This window comes from Hypomesus nipponensis, chromosome 10 (genome assembly GCF_054491055.1).
Source record: "Hypomesus nipponensis isolate SF chromosome 10, ASM5449105v1, whole genome shotgun sequence".
Classification (NCBI taxonomy): Eukaryota; Metazoa; Chordata; class Actinopteri; order Osmeriformes; family Osmeridae; genus Hypomesus; species Hypomesus nipponensis.
Window position 1 is genome coordinate 10,456,684 of NC_140370.1, and position 16,470 is coordinate 10,473,153.

General features: G+C 39.4%; 1 protein-coding gene across 1 annotated transcript; it reads left to right on the top strand.

The window, feature by feature from the left end:
* Nucleotides 1–990: 990 nt before the first annotated feature.
* On the top strand, nucleotides 991–15,847 carry vipr1a (vasoactive intestinal peptide receptor 1a). Its single transcript, XM_084706641.1, has 13 exons — nucleotides 991–1,223; nucleotides 3,276–3,363; nucleotides 4,198–4,311; nucleotides 7,819–7,925; nucleotides 8,210–8,307; nucleotides 9,198–9,330; nucleotides 10,768–10,921; nucleotides 11,331–11,391; nucleotides 11,715–11,781; nucleotides 11,869–11,960; nucleotides 12,250–12,379; nucleotides 13,493–13,534; nucleotides 13,783–15,847. The coding sequence occupies exons 1-13, from the start codon at nucleotides 1,170–1,172 to the stop codon at nucleotides 13,972–13,974; spliced, it is 1,332 nt and encodes a 443-aa protein (XP_084562767.1). The 5' UTR covers nucleotides 991–1,169; the 3' UTR covers nucleotides 13,975–15,847.
* Nucleotides 15,848–16,470: the final 623 nt, after the last annotated feature.

Genomic DNA, 16,470 nt, shown 5'->3' on the forward strand with positions numbered 1-16,470 from the left:
TCACCAGTGTATAGTGTGCCAAATAGTCCACAATTGAACCTTGCAAAATGGGTAAAGGTAACCTAAATTATGTGAGATTTTTGCCTGGAGGTTAGTGACCGTAAGTTTGCTTTTACAGCTGCAAACAATATTTCTCATTAATGTCTTATAGCATTAGAAATTGTACTGTAAATGTTTTATAGTGTGCTTAGCTGTAACATAATATGTGAAAGAACTATTAAATCCCACACTCAAAGGATCAATACATTCTAGCTTGGAAGGCATATTGGGTCTATTGGGTGGATGCTTTACTGCTCTTATTGAGTTATTTATGCACTGAATGTTCGTGTAATATTGTTTTTGAGGAAAAAGGTTACAAGAAAAGTTATACTCTCACAGCTCCCTATGTGTATTGTGTGTGCACGTGCCCATGTAAAAAGGGGGACATCTGAACCACAGAACCACCCAGATGAGCCAGTCGAACTGCGACGCTGGTGAGAATGTCCATAGACACCTTTTCCCAAAAGGATGGTATATATGTCACATAAACAGCAACCTATACAGGACTGTCAAACAGATGAAATTCAGGTTAATTTACAACAGATATTTTCTAAATAATGTAATCAGCAAAACCATGAAGCAGCGATGCTGAATATAGCTATCAATGGATGTCGGTTTTGCACATTTTAAATAATCTGATGTCCCACATCACCTGAACTCATCCTATAGGTTTTTTTTTCTTTTTTTTTTTCTTTTTTTACATGTATAGCCTAATCATTGATTAGAACAGTCTGCCTGTGAAGATGCATGTTTCTCTTCTCCGCTCCCTACTCCCAAAGACAGAGGTATAAAAACAAATCCGAACAAACGGCATCATTTGTAGGGTGGCTTCGTGGCGCAAATTCTCACTGAGGCTGACGTTCACCTGTTACGTTAACGTTTCATTAGTTGCCAATTGGGTGCAAGCGGCTTGTGGGCATGGTGGACTAGTGTCAAAATAGGGAGGGTCTGAGTAGGAGGAAGCTCTATGTTGACTCATCTTCGAGGGTATCAACTGCTGGTTAGAGACTTATCTAAAGTTACAGCGATTTGCAAAAAAACTTAAGCTACGTGGCGCGAATAGTTGTTTTGTACGGGAGGATTACATTTAACCGTTTACCAGCCGAACTTGCTTTTTTGTCTGTATAAGAATGGATGTTTCATTAAGTTTCTTCGTTTTAACATTGTTCTGCACCTTTGGAACGGTGAGCATACTTTTACAATTCCTTTTGATGGCTTTTGTTTAACTGAACTTGAAATACGCTGCACGTGCTGTGATGAAGTCAACGATTTATTTAGGAAAGACTGGGTCTGCAGACTTTCCTGATTATTACTTAAATCTTTAGAAAGACCCCAAAAAATTGTTGGACACTAGTCCTTATGATATTTTCTGTATCGACTAGCCCACTTCGGCCACAAATGAATCAAGTTTATCAAGGGCCATAGAATGAAGCGCGCACAAACTGTAGAAGATTGGTGCGCGTGAGAGCTGTGAGGCTGTCTGCAGGCTGTAGCAGCTGGTCGAGTCATAATGTTGCAGTATAAAGTCGTGCTTGCGTTAAACAAAGCTGCCAGTAGTATGAATAAACATATTTTTCGCTTGTAAAATTAATGCTTTACGATGTTATTTTAAAACAAATTTCGACCGAAATTGACACGGGACCCTCTCGATAGCACGCGTTCCCTTTCTTGGCAGCCTAAATGTTTGAACATAACGGTGAAGCTACCAGATGCTGACTAATCAAACTGTATTGATCGATTACTTTTACAGTCATTTGAATGTGCATTATTGAATGCCCTATGGCTGTCACTGTAGCTGACTGCGTGCTTGTACAGTAGACTCCTTGGGTTTGTCCTACATATCACAAAAGTTGAAGGGTGTTTTATAGTGAACAAACCCCTGTATTGATTTATCAGTTCTTTCACTTTCACATTTAAGTTAATCCGACAGTGTAAACGGTGTTTAATTTTACAACAATGGCTCGTTCCCCACCTAGTGTGTTAGTCTAACAAAATGGCAAATAGTTTAGCCATATTGGCTGTTTTTCATCTCGTTGAAGTCATGCTACAGTGTATTGGTATTCACCTCTTTATAAGACTCCATGGCAACAACCTCTTTTGTGTGCCACTGCTGCAGGATGTCCAGTCTGTCACTAGTGTCCTTGATTACAATGGAGATTCTATAGAGGAACACTGGTGATTCACCATTAGCTTTCAGACCTAGCACTTCCTTTGATTAACCTGGCTTGCACGTCAACCACCCCCTCAAACTAAACTATCATATCAATATGAGCGGTTGGTCTTAGATGCAGTCATCATCCGTTTTATTGTTTATTGTGCACCACGTTGTACTTCCGAGTAGGTGGAAGGAGAACAGTTTAGAGATGATGCTGAAGAGAGAGGATGGATGTGGTCAAGATCATGACAATAATTATGGGGACAACAATTATGATTTTGTAGTGTTACTACAACCCAACATATTCTCCTCGTTGCTCTTCATTGCCAATTGCCCAGAAGGACATCAGGACCCTTATTATCTAACCAGGAATTAACAACTGACCCATTTAGAGTCCTAGTGGGGAGATGGCAGAAGTGCAAAATAGAAGTTTCACAGCCGTAGGACCCATGAAAAGCAAACACCCAGGCTCTACCTTTGGCCCTAATGGAGGATCTCCTTGAAGAGGAAGGAGAACCTCAAGCCATATGGACCCAACATGGTGCTGTGGTTAACAATAGCCACAGCACACGTTTGATTAATGCCTTCGCTGGAGAAGCTCATCCACCTAAGTAAAGGCCATAAATCTCCAGGTTCTCTGGAGGACCATGGTGGCGGAGAGAACATAGGCTCTGATGATGAACATCAACGCAGAGAGCAAAATTGGATTCAGCTGCAGATGAATTGAACCGATGACTGATGATTTATGACATGATTCCCTAGGTATTTCCAAAAACACAATGGTAAAATTATTTTCAATCTGTAAATCAACATTAGGAGGTTGGTGCGTACATTGCAGTGTGTTTGGTGGGAGAATCTATGGCACGCCATCAAGTTGATCACAGGAATCCATGTTTTTCATGATCTGGCATTTTTCATTTAAAATGATACATTTTTGCTTTGATGGTGCAAGCATCTGTATTGTGATGCATTGTTATGAAAACCAGACTGTGGTGGTTCACCCAAGACACAAGTTAAAAGAATGGCAAGACAGACATATGGATAGACAGACTGGAGGATGTAAAGACTATTCTCTCCACAGATGCACAGCCTGCAGATGTGTGACATCATGATGGAGATTGAGAGGGAAAGAGATGAATGCCTGGCTCAAATGGAAAACACAACATCAGGTACAGTTTGTGCAAACTACAATACAATAGAAAGCCCTCAATGTTTTAGGGAAAAGTGTTTTATTTCTGCATCAATTTGCTGATATCATTAAGTTTGTTCACTCTAATTTCATAGTTGGATTCAATACAAATGTCAAGAGATCTTGTGAACTCTTTTGCATTGTGATAATACATTACAAGATGATTTGGAAATAATAAAAAATCCTTGTAAGTTTGTTTATTCCAAGGTGCCAAATGTACTATAGGCAAGATGCACTGGGGTTTCCCATGTCCTTTGAACAATCATTAGCCATTCATTGCCATTTTAATTTAGACAGCTTTTTGCCTTGTAGCACTTTTGTCAGTTAAATGTCAACGTCCTTTGGGTAATATGACATGACACACAAATGTCCTTCCCCAATATGAAATAAGCAATTATTATTTACAGTGTCTTCACTGAAGATCCTCTCATTTACTTTCTCTTGTGTGGGACCCAAACCCTTGGGTTGAGACAGTCAATTGTGAATAAGTCAATGAAAGTGTTTTATGCAGGAAAATCCCTGATTAGATTAGTCATGAGGTAGGTCTAGGGGCTGCAGCATCTGCTTATGTTACATGACCTGAGAAAGACTGGATCTGCTGTCATGGAAACTCTGGCACAGTCTTCCTAAATAACATGAGTTCAGTTGCTCTGTGCCATGGCACTTCATTAATCACACTGGTGTTTTCAATGTAGCCTGTTATGAAAGACAGGGCTTTTTCTTTTTATTGCTAGATGTAGTGTGCATGTCTTCACATGTTTTGAAATTCTTTCTTTCTTTTTCTTTCTCTCTCAATCTCTCTTTCACCTCCCAGGTTGCAGCGGGATGTGGGACAAAGTGGCCTGCTGGCCCAGTGCAAGAGTGGGAAAAGTGGTCACCATCTCTTGTCCCAAGTACTTTACCTACTTTACTAACCATTTCCATATGGGTAAGACTCTAACCATGTTTGCGTGTGTGCGTGTGTTTGAGTGTTTTAAAAAGACAGGTGGCTTGAAAAGGTGAAGTCATGCATCGTATAATAATCTCTTGCTTTGGGAAGATGATCAGTTCAAGGTGCTCCAGACCCCTCCCTGTCTCACCAAGTGTCATGACAAATAATGATGTTTTCAAACCACAAAAAGATTGGACTACTGTTGAATCTTGTACTGTATGTTGTTGTTTCTACTCTTAAAAGAGGTTAAACTATTTTGTGGCATGGAAAGAATGGTTCCTGCAAAGCAACAAGGGTAGGGCAAGGGTAGGGCAACATATATGGCCTCTCAACCCTAACCCTAACACCATGGAAATGCTTTTCATGTCATACACAACTCAGTGTTTGTGTGTTATAAATGATTAGCTCCAGTGATGTCAGCTATTATAACAGCTTCAAAAAGACTTGCACAACATCCTAGTTTCCTAATTGACTTTAATGAATCCAGTGAACACTTTGAAACTTTTGCTCTGTTGCTTGTTTGTTCGTTTCAGTCAAGGGTGCTTTAATTTAGCAGTCTGATAGGAAGTTGTAATTATTAATTATGTTTTTTTAAGGAATCGTTGACTTGAAAGTAGAATGCTGAATGGGAGTCTGATTGAGCAGTTGAAAACCTGTTCCTTTGACTTAACCCTGTTCCTTTGACTTAACCCTGTCTTATCTGTCAACTGTTCATTCATTCCTGTCACAATATCACCAGGATAATAGTTCAAGCTGCATCCGAGGCAGTTGTTTATTCAAAGTTGACAGGTTTGGAAGATTAATTATCAGCTCAGAGATCCATTAGGCTTTGGTTGTATTCCATTTGTATCATTACATTAGTCAAATATTCAAATGTCACTGAACCTACAATCATCTTGCTTTCCATCCAAGTGTGTTATTTTCTTTTGTTATTTTCTTCATTATGTGAATGACGTGAATCTCCTCTGGATAGGTGAATAGCTATAGATGTTCCCACTGGTAAAACTGCATAAACAACATTTGGTATGCAGTGTGCAGGTGACCAAGTCTCCATAAACTATCCATTTCCTATGTCACATTTGGGGCATGAGACTCGGTATTTGTCTTTACCATGTGGCAGAGATGGTTCACAGCGTAGGCAACTTCTGGGAATTAGTGATGTGACCTAGATGGGAGCGAGTCTGACCTGAGAGGAGAGGGCCTCAGGGGACCAGGGGGGCGAGGCCAAAGGAAGGATTAGAGAGAATGTGGGGTTACAGCCAGAAGAGGTGTATTTCACTGATCTGTCAAAGGGTTACAAGATCAACAATCCCACAGAGCAAACCATGTAAGATTGCGCAGAGGACCGGGTCAAAAAGCCATTTAGTAGAACTAATTCATGGCTTGTAACATTTTGCGGAAAATGTTTATTGTAGAGGGTCAACTGTACTGTATATCAATTATCCAGGTGTGCAGTTATATGCATTAAGATGAAAATGTATCTAGATAGAATAACACAGTGTTAGTACCTGCCCATATGTATGGTTTGACCATGAATGGGTCTATCTGTAGTGACCTACGAAAGTCCAAGGCACTGTCTGTCTGAAGCCTTTGATATTTTGAGAGCACTGTAAACAGAACATGTGTACAGTATAAATCCATTGAGCTTTTCTTACTTTGTCAGCTCTCCGACACCATCAATTACAATTGCCAAATAAACTGGACATCAGAAGCCATTCATTTTAATATGCCCATGCAGGGGTAAACATGCGTTGCAACACATGGCGCCAAAGCAGTCAAGGGGCCAGGTCATAAATTCTTGCGAGGGTGGAGCCCTTAACGTTTTCACAACGCATTTGAACCTTTTACCTTGAAGGCCAAAGCACACAATCTATCAATCTAAATGTCCAACTCTAGATTTGTGTGTTATGCCTTTAGTGTTTAAACATATTTTCAAACTCTGATTACCTTCAAACTCTGTCAAACATATTTCATCCTCACCAGATCCCCCGAGGGTCGTCTCTCTGGAGGCTTCTTATCACAGTCTTCCTCCCAGATATGTTAAGATGCTGTAAAGCTGCAGTTAAGAATGACAGCCTGCAGGGCCCTGTTCATATTAGGGAGAAAAGTCCCCCCCCCATCAAAAAAGCCACTGAAACTACACAGCACTAGGATGATTACCTCGCTTGAGCTTCACTCGTCGTCGTGCATGACATCGAAAATCTCACAGCTCTTGTTTTGTGGATGATAAAAGCATTCTTTTGGAAAGCCCTCATTCTGAGCAGATCCAGCGGTGGCATGGACTGAAACAGCAGAGGCTTATCTCTCCCTCTGTGTCTTGTCCCACTGTTTAAGATAGCTGGCATAGCTGAGCCTGTGTCCTCAGCATCCAACATGCGGGTACTTGTTATCACGCTTAGGGGGTTTCATCAATATGCTTCTAAAAAGTATTATTGAGAAAGAAGTAAAAACTATTATGGAGGAATAGTTTAATCTAAAATGGATTGATCTTATATTGAGGGTAGGATAGGAAGGATTGTCTACTGGAATGTTCTTTGACTGTAAATGTATAGTGTGGAAAGACTATCATCACGTCTATTTTTGTATCATATGCATCACATGGTTGAGTGAGAGGCTGTATTGCCTACGGATTACCGTGGATTACCTAGACAACAATACCAGCAATTCTATCCTCTAATAACAATAAAAACTGTATATCACTGAGGATAAGGATTGGTCAACACTAGGTAGCACAATACCTGATGATATTCCTGGCTCACATTGGCAGCACTATTATTTTATTCCAGCCTGATTTAGGCTTCAATCACATTCTTCAGTCACATGTCTAGGACTAAATCTACCCCAAAAAAACAGTTTACTGTAGAGAATTCATTATATCTTATTTTCCTGTTGCATTATTCAGCCTTTGCTAACAACAGTATTGTGCATTTTTGAGAACCATAAGAGTGTCTTACTTCTAATGAACGCAATTTCTTTCTTCAGGGAGTTTCCCATGATTGTACATAAACCATTTCCAGGGTTCTCCCCATAGACTGCCAGTCAGAAATGGCTACAATGAACACAACAGTCTTCTGGTCTGTCTGAAATGGCAGAGAGTAATTAAGAAACAGATTGAGTCTTCACACATGGGACTCGTCTGACAGAGAGTAGGCCATTTGGGACCAGCAGCTAGCCTGCAGTGGTGACACCATTTGCTTAAGTGGCGGGTATCCCACTGAGACTGCTCAGCATGAGATAATTGGAACTGGCTGAAGTTTTGCCTTAGAAATTCTAAATAGTAATACTTGTACACATCACTGACAGAAGGTCTAATTTTCCTACCCCCTCACTGGGAGTATTTCATTGTTTCTTTGAAGCTTTGAGATAATGAGCAAATCTGTAACAAAAGAGTTTGGCCTAGTTAAGACTCTAGGTTATTGAATGGAATCTCATGCTATGTGGATAAATTACGACGTTCACAGAATTGTCCAAATTCATAATAAAATGCTCCCATTCCTCTGTCAGGTAATCTGTCAAAGACCTGCACTATAGACGGCTGGTCAGAGATCAACCCAGAATCCTATGCGTTGGATTGTGGATACAATCCGAATAGTACCACAGGTGAAGAGGCGGTAGGTATGGCAACAAGTGTTCTTACAGATTCATTATTCTTGTACGGGCCAGAATATACTCGAGCTAAAGTGTCATTTCTGAGCCTTATTTGAGGGGTAAATATTTACTTGACCCACACATTATTGAGATGTTACATTTAGCTGAACAGGAAGTCTAGTGAGCAGGCTACGCGCACATTTGATGTACTGTATACTCATTAGTTGTTGTCTTCAGTCTGTGTGTTCATGATGGTGTGACATGACTTAGGTTTCTTGTACATGTGATACTTGTGTGTGTGCCTCAGGGAAACTTCTACTGGGCGGTCAAAGTAGGTTATACCATCGGCCACAGTGTTTCGCTCATCTCCCTCACCATCGCCATCATTATACTGTGCACTTTCAGGTAAGGAGTTGTCTCTTTAAGTGTTCTCTCTGTGCATGGAAGAGAGTGATGAGTGTCAACATTATCATAACTAATGTTTTGCGGTTCTAAGAAAGTGCTACTCTATTCTACTTACATAGGCTACTTGCTTTGAATATTTACCAAGTTAAACATGTTTACAGTGATGCCAAAGTACTCTCACTTTGCATCCTATTTGTGTACTTTTATGAATATTTTATGGTCTCTTTATACACTCATTTAACACCGGTAAGTTTGTTCTGAACACCGTGTTAAAATTTGACATTAGCTGTTTCTCAAACAAAGAAGGCTCAGAACATAACCCAGTCATAAACACAACCACTAAAAGGTACAATTGCTATTCACGTCATTTACTGTACTGTGCGTAACTGTGGTGTGTTTGTGTGTGTGTGTGTGTGTGTGTGTATTGGGGTGGGTGGGGTACAAGCTGCCTCTGTTGGTCATTACTCAGAGGTTAAGTGGCCTCCCTTTGTGGCTTTTAAAGGATCTCACACTCTATTACACTCTAACAGATCACCCCAATGTGTGTGCGTGGATCTGTTTATGTGGATGGTTTTTGTCTGTGTGTGTGTGTGTGTGTGTGTGTGTCTCAGTAAACATCAGGTGATGTATGTTTATTCCATGAGTTTTACGATGGCAGAACTCACATATTTCTGGACTTACTAGCAGTCTGTGCTCTTCTGAGCACACAGGATGTGCAGACTCAGATCCCAATGTGTTTGTACACAGTTCCTGGCAGACATGCAGCAAGGCTTTGACAGCTGCCCGACAGTCTGTTGTCACACCCATGCTGCTCTGATAAGTTTTTGATGGACTTAAATGTGCTCGAACTGTTTTAACTCTAATTTGCACTCACAACTTTTATTCAACAGGAAGTTACATTGTACAAGGAACTACATCCACATGAACCTGTTTGTCTCCTTCATACTGAAAGCCATTGCCGTGTTCATTAAGGATGTGGTTCTGTATGAAGTTGGGGAGTCTGATAACTGCCAACCAGGGCCGGTAAGTCCTTCTTATTGTGAAACTCTGGTTGAATTAGACTGCACATCCATGCTCAAATAGAGGAGATCACAACTAAAGAAGAAGAGGATTGGGAGGGAAAGCCAATGTACATTGCTTGCCTGATTCAGTTTCCCTCTTATAGTCTTTGAATTTGGTCCACAGTTGACTGTTTAACATGTGTTCTGTGTAAAAGTCGAACAGAGACAAACAAGCATCTGATTTATTACTCGACAAGTTCTGTCTCCGGGTTTTCTTTTGCAATAACTGTTCAAGTGTTCTCATATGGAGAATTGGGTGTAGCAGTGTTTGTCAAGTTCTTAAACGTATGTTGCTAAATGAATTCACACAGTAGGGTGTCAAGAGTTTGCTGAAAGCTAAATCACCTGAAGCTCACCTGCAGGTAGAAGTGCCTGTAAGACAAGGAGAGCTTATGAGTCACACTAGAGGTTTTAGAAATAGTTCAATGACTTCCTCACAACAAAACATTTCAAACACATTCAACAGTACCCTACTGACACAGCGGAAGAGACCATTTTTATGAATTAAAGCCAATACAAACTTTATGTAAATATCAACGACAACAAAAAGTAGGTCAAATTTAGCTATATAGTGCACTGATCTTCCTTGTTCCAGTTGAAACCAAGTGTGTATACTGTACAGTACTTGTTACAGTAAACTGTAACAGAACAGAAACTATTTGTTTCTGTATATGAATGAGCTTTTATCAAAATGGTTTTACTGATAGTTCATACTGCATTTCAGGATGTCTCTCTCACTATCTCCCATTATTCCACTAAGCTATAGGTAAACATTTACTTCTGTAAACACAGCTGCTGACTCTTAGAGGCATGACTAAGATTTAGAGAATTTAGGTATTGTCTACTACTTTTAACATTGTATTCAGTTTGCATAAGCTTTTATCCAAACTGACATACAATTTAAAAAGTACAACAGCAGATCAAGCTTCAGAAGTACATAGTTCTAACAGTATTAAGAAGTTGTCAAGGCATGGTCTGTATTTAATAGGCATAGTGCACAGTATATCAACTGAACATTTCGAATGAGACATTAGGAAATGTCCGTTTAAGAAATAATTTCTTCTGAATCAAGACCCAGAGAACGAAGGCCTCACAGCTATGTTTCCCAGACTTCTTTATCCACCCTGGCTCAGTAGAACAATACCTGACAATTAGCCTAAATACTGGCTGTACATCTGTTTACCTTGGCAGTTGTACCTGAATTTAGAGGCTGAATGTGGTTTCTACAATAAACGGAAATGTATTTGCATGAACAAATCCAAGTAATACCAGCTTGTTAATCCTGCAACCATGTCATGTTTAAATAGCACCAACAGATAATTTTAGTTTTGTTCCTTCTCATTTGACAATGATTTATGTTTATTTTCTGACCTATATTGAGTCCTGTGCTTCGCCATAGGTGGGCTGCAAGGTGGTGATTGTGTTCTTCCAGTATGGCATCATGGCCAGCTATTTCTGGCTCCTGGTGGAGGGTCTGTACCTTCACGCCCTGTTGGCCGTGTCATTCTTCTCTGAGAAGAAGTACTTCTGGTGGTATATTCTGATAGGGTGGGGTATGTATAGCGAGTAGTACAGACAATTTGTAATATTCTTGAGTTTCATTTGATGGATTGATTTGGCTTTTTAAGAGGACTAACCTGATATGTATGCAAGTGGAGCAATTTCCTGTTTTTATAAAGCTTCATTTAGTAATAAGTTCATTTTAAAGTTTGTTGTAGGTATTGAGAACCTTTCCACACCCAGGATAATTGATTGTTGATGGATTAATTAATTATTGTTCACCAGAGTACTAGGAATCCTGTTTTTTATGTATTTTCACACCAAATCCAACTAAAAGCCACCTTTGGTCTGAGTAAAAAAGACTGCATTTGCCATATCTTTGTGTTACTAGACATTGGTTTGAAGTACCTTATTAATTAAAGTCTCCATTTTAGTTCACTCTGTTCTGGTTGTTCTTCTTAGGTGTTCCAGCTGTCTTTATTACTGCGTGGGTGATAACTAAAGCTTATTCAAATGATATGGGGTAAGTTCAGCCTTTTCTAGCAGTTGAACGTTAGTGTTTCACCAGTATATTGATATTTCATGACCCAGTTATTAAACTTGAAAATGTCTGAATTTCTGTTTGTGACTAATAATGGCAATGCTGTTAACATTACACTAGGTATTTAAAACAAGTACCTGTGAAGGTCAATGGATGGTTATTTATAGTAATTTAATATGCAAAGACACCCTGGAGAAAATAAATCCTTGCATAAAAGATTTTTTATATATTATATTTTTTCTCATTTGTATTATCCCTGTCCGAGGTATGTGTGTGCGAGCATGTGACACTTCTCTACTATATAGATGCTGGGATACAATTGACAACCATGCCTGGTGGATCGTTAAAACGCCAATCTTAGCAACCATACTTGTGAGTCATAAACGGGCAGTTCATTAAGTGCATGTAGTACACCCCTGCGTAATGTGATGGAATAAAACATGTATTTTCTACCTTCAGGTGAACTTCATTCTCTTCATCTGTATCATCCGGATACTGCGCCAGAAGATAAATTGTCGAGACATAGGAAGAAAGGAATCAAATCAGTACTCGTATGTTGTTATTGAGCATCGTAAACATTGTTAATGTGATTGTTTCAATTTGCAATGCTATTTCCTTTATGCATTTGTGTATTGTAACACCTTTACTTTCATTGTTTTGCTACCATCAAAAACATGACAGAAAACCGGCCTGTATGAATGTATTATCCGTCAATGAAAACCACAATAACATCAATGCTTTAAAAATGTATAATAGCTTAATAATAATGGTTATTTATATACTTTTTGTGATCTACCAAGCTGTACGATATAGATTCTAACAACTGTTGTGATTGCACAGGAGACTGGCAAAGTCGACACTGCTGTTGATACCTCTATTTGGGATCAACTACATAATATTTGCCTTCATTCCTGATGACACACACCCACGACTGAGACTGGTCTTCGACCTTATTCTAGGGTCTTTTCAGGTAAGGCTGTTTAAGAATGCTATCTTGACAAGTAGTTTTCCTTTATGTCAGGGTTCTCCAATCCTCTGTGTCAGGGTCTCCCTGTCCTGCATGTTTTAGATGTTTCCCTGCTCCAGCACACCTGTTTCAAATGAATGGATTGTTATCAAGCTCTGTGGAAGCAGGGTAATGACCATTCATTTGAATCAGTTGAGCTGGAGCCAAGAAACATCTAAACCATGCAGGACAGGGGTTCCCTGAGGACCAGGGTTGAGAACCCCTGCTCTAACCTGAGGGACCACATAAAGCAGGGTTCTCCAACCCTGGTCCTCAGGGAACCCCTGTCCTGCATGTTTTAGATGTTTCCCTGCTCCAACACACCTGATTCAAATAAATGGGTCGTTATCTACCTCTGTAGAAGCCTGGTAACAAACATGCATTTGAATCAGGTGTGTTGGAGCAGGGAAACATCTAAAACATGCAGGACAAATGGTTCCCTGAGTACCAGGGTTGAGGACCACTGGGATAGAGTTTCACAGTTACTAAGTAGTTGCTGAAAATGATCAAATGTCAGACAGCCACATAATACCAACATAACTTCCAATGAACTTTACAAATTAATTTTCAAAGTCCCCATTCGACTACTCATATGCAAAGCAGACATTTGCTTAATGTAAAAAATATGTTGAAAATCCTTCCAATTTGATGAATACATCTCTTAATGCTTATGCACAAACTGAAGAGCAGCATGGAGAACATTTCTGATATGTAAGATATACAAGTTTAGACAGACATGTTATCATTGAACTATGACACACTAAGATTCTAATTCAATATGAGCTTGTGTATAAGATTACATTTTCTGCTCCAAATACTATGGCCTTTCACAAGCACAAATATGGATATGAAAGCAGTATTTATTCTTATCTGTCCTGAATTCTGATTTCCCTTGAGGGTCTTCAGAGAAGCAAATTCTTGTCTTAGCTTAACTTTGGCCATAATCACATAATTTGTCCAACAAAAAAAAGTGGATTACTTGCACAGCTGCACTGGCTGTGTCCACATGGCCATTCATAAATCTATCTTATCGTGTATTAGAAAAATCTACTCTATCATCTGTTTTCTCTCCTGCAGGGTTTTGGAGTTGCAGTCTTGTATTGCTTCTTAAATGGAGAGGTAAAGTCAAACGCACAAACACAAAATAACTACTGTACTTCAGTTAGAACTGCATGCAAAATAAAAGTAAATACATTTATGAATAAACATTCATAAATACATCTCAAAATGGGCTGAAAAATATAATTTTGAGTTTGACTTTTCTCTCCTTATAATTGTGCCATCTTCCATGACAAATGTCCCTCTCTGGTCCATGTTTATCTTTCTCCTGCCTCTCCTCTCTCTCCACCACTCCGTCTCTCCCCCAGGCACAGGCTGAGATTAAGCGCAAGTGGCGCAGGTGGCTCCTGCAGAGGTTACTGGGTGCCGACATTAAGTATCAGCAGCCCTCTCTGGGCAGCAACGGCAACAACTTCAGCACCCAGATCACAATGCTGACTAAGTGCAGCCCCATCACACGCAGGGCCTCAGACTGCCAAGATGACCTTTCATCTATCTGAGGCAACCTTGGGAGGAAAACCAAGTGTACTGTAGATCGGTCAACCTGCACCCAGGCAGCAGTAGATTAGAGGTTATCCAAACCAGTGGTTAGTTAACTCACAAGATAGTCTCTATGGAGCTGGAAACATCTCCATCAAACCTCCGTACGATCTCTACCTGTGTGTTGAGTGTTGCATGTGACTGTGTATTTTACTTCTTCGTTCGTGGGTTGGTTCCTTTGCCCAGCATGTGATGGGAGTTTGATTCATAGTTCAGTTGAGAGGGCATTACCAAGACACAGAAGTAAACTGGACTCAGAAACGTCCATACGGAAGCTGAATTTTCAGAGCTTAATCCTCCCTGAGTTTTTTGTCTTACTCACCGCATCAGAGCACCATGGAAATAGCTGAGATCATCAGGAAGGTTCAGGGGCTTTTAGTGACACCACAGTATTTATCTATCTAATATATAAATATAAGTATTAGTCACTATTGTCCTTAGCCGAGAGCGTGGGGAGTACTGCCTCTTGGGCTGAAGGAGATAGGGGTGTGGGTAAGAGAGGATTAGGACCACTTAATCTAATGGCTCAACATGCTGGTATCCTGGGACCTATAAGAAGTTAGTAGGACTATGAGGCTGAGCAGATCACCTTTTGAACGCTCACATCCCATCAGCTATCTATCATGGGAGCATCTGGTCGCCTGTACACCCCAGCCAGAGGCCTAGCCAGTGGAGATGACGGTTTTATTTGAGAACATACTTTTTGTGGAAATATATAGTTGAATAACATTCCAGAGTTCAAACAAAAGGCTCTCTTGTATCTCTGCAGTAGCAGATGCTCTTAGTTGTGTCTGAGTGCATAGTTTGTTCAGCAGTCATTCGTTTTAAGAGCCTCAACTGATAAGCCAGCTGTATTTAATCAGCTTCTTGGTCAAAGTATGTGAATTTTGTTAATAATAATGTAATGTATTCATTAAGCAGCCACTTTTATTGAACGTGACCGACGGTACGGAGAGGATTAGAGGGTATAGCTCTGTGGTTAGAGTCAAATCAAATCAACATTTATTTGTATAGCCCTTTTTACAAGCAATGTCACAGAGGGATTCACATACGCCTATAGAACTGCCCCTCAACCAACCTAAACCCTCCAGAAAGACAAGGAATAACTTCCAGAAAAACTCACTAGAGGAGAACAAATTGAAGAAACCTTGGGAAGAGCAATTCAGTGAGAGATCCCCTCCTCCAGAGACAGTAAAAGAGAGGTGCACAACACAGGCTTAACAGCCTTACAGCAGGGAAGTGTCAATGGGTGTTGAAACACCAAAATCCAGTGTTCAACTTGGGTCAGAGTTGTTAAATGTCAGTTTAAGCATCATTCACTCTTTATGTCATTACATTAAGTCAGGGTGTGTCAAATCCGAGTATGGTGTTTTACTATATAAATGGGTAAATGTCAATAAGTTAAAGAATCTCTAATAATACCCTAATAACCCTTGCATTGTTGTGGTGAAATGTAATATATGGCAGAAGTATCTTACAGATTTATACCATGTTATGTCCTTCAGATTTACAGTTCTCAGGTGTGAACAGATTGTTTACAGTGAATTATGTAATGTACATATGTTCCTCATTTGCAGTATTTTTATTATTTGTCCAGTCACAATGTATTACATATAAATTACTATTTTGTTAATATTTTTCAAGTGTTTTATGCTGCAAAACACAAAATGCTATGTATGTTGCTGCAAAGTCTTTGTAAATATTCACAAATAATACAGTCTATATGGAATCTGTTGCAAGAATAAAAAAAACATACATTTACAATTCTGTCATTATTTTGCTTCAGATAGCACATCACAGCTGAAAATGGTTATGTTTGTAACACTGAAAAGTTCTTGCTGAGAAGGGGTTTGTCATTGTTTTTGGTAGCATATTGGGAGTTCTCATGGAGGGAGTCATGGTTCCTGTTTCCTTTACTTTAAAGTTTATGGTTTTAAATAGGTTAAAGTTCACCATGGCTTGTCTTTACCTGTACATTAAGACAATATGTACATTCCACCCTAAAGGACATACCACGTCACACAGAAATGTTTTACTGTAAGTACAATAACATAAGAAATGTCTTGGAAGAAATGAATCACACTGTAAATTATTTTACTAAAGCCTTCCATATCCCCATTAACAAAGAGAGGCAAATTAAGAAAACAGACAAACAGCATTCAAGTTTGGGGACATTTCATCCCTGTATAAAAGTTTTAAATGTTTTTAGTAGAGAATGTTGACAGTTGACAAAGTTCTACAGTATCCATGTGTACATGGATAAAATATAAACAATTAGTTCACAATATTCTCCTTTTTATTTTCTCGAACATATCCGTAACAAATGTCATACCTAAAAATATAAAAGAAAAGAAAACAACATGAAATACAAGTTAATACAAATAAAAGGATTTTAACCTATCATCTCTAATCCTTTAACTATCCCTGATATCCTTCTTGGCAGTGTAATTGTTCTC

Excerpts from the sequence above, each read along its gene's own strand:
- vipr1a (XM_084706641.1), top strand. The coding sequence starts at position 1,170 with ATGGATGTTTCATTAAGTTTCTTCGTTTTAACATTGTTCTGCACCTTT. Across the intron at positions 12,380-13,492 it reads TTATTCTAGGGTCTTTTCAG|GGTTTTGGAGTTGCAGTCTT; the intron begins GTAAGGCTGTTT and ends TCTCTCCTGCAG. Across the intron at positions 13,535-13,782 it reads ATTGCTTCTTAAATGGAGAG|GCACAGGCTGAGATTAAGCG; the intron begins GTAAAGTCAAAC and ends TCTCTCCCCCAG.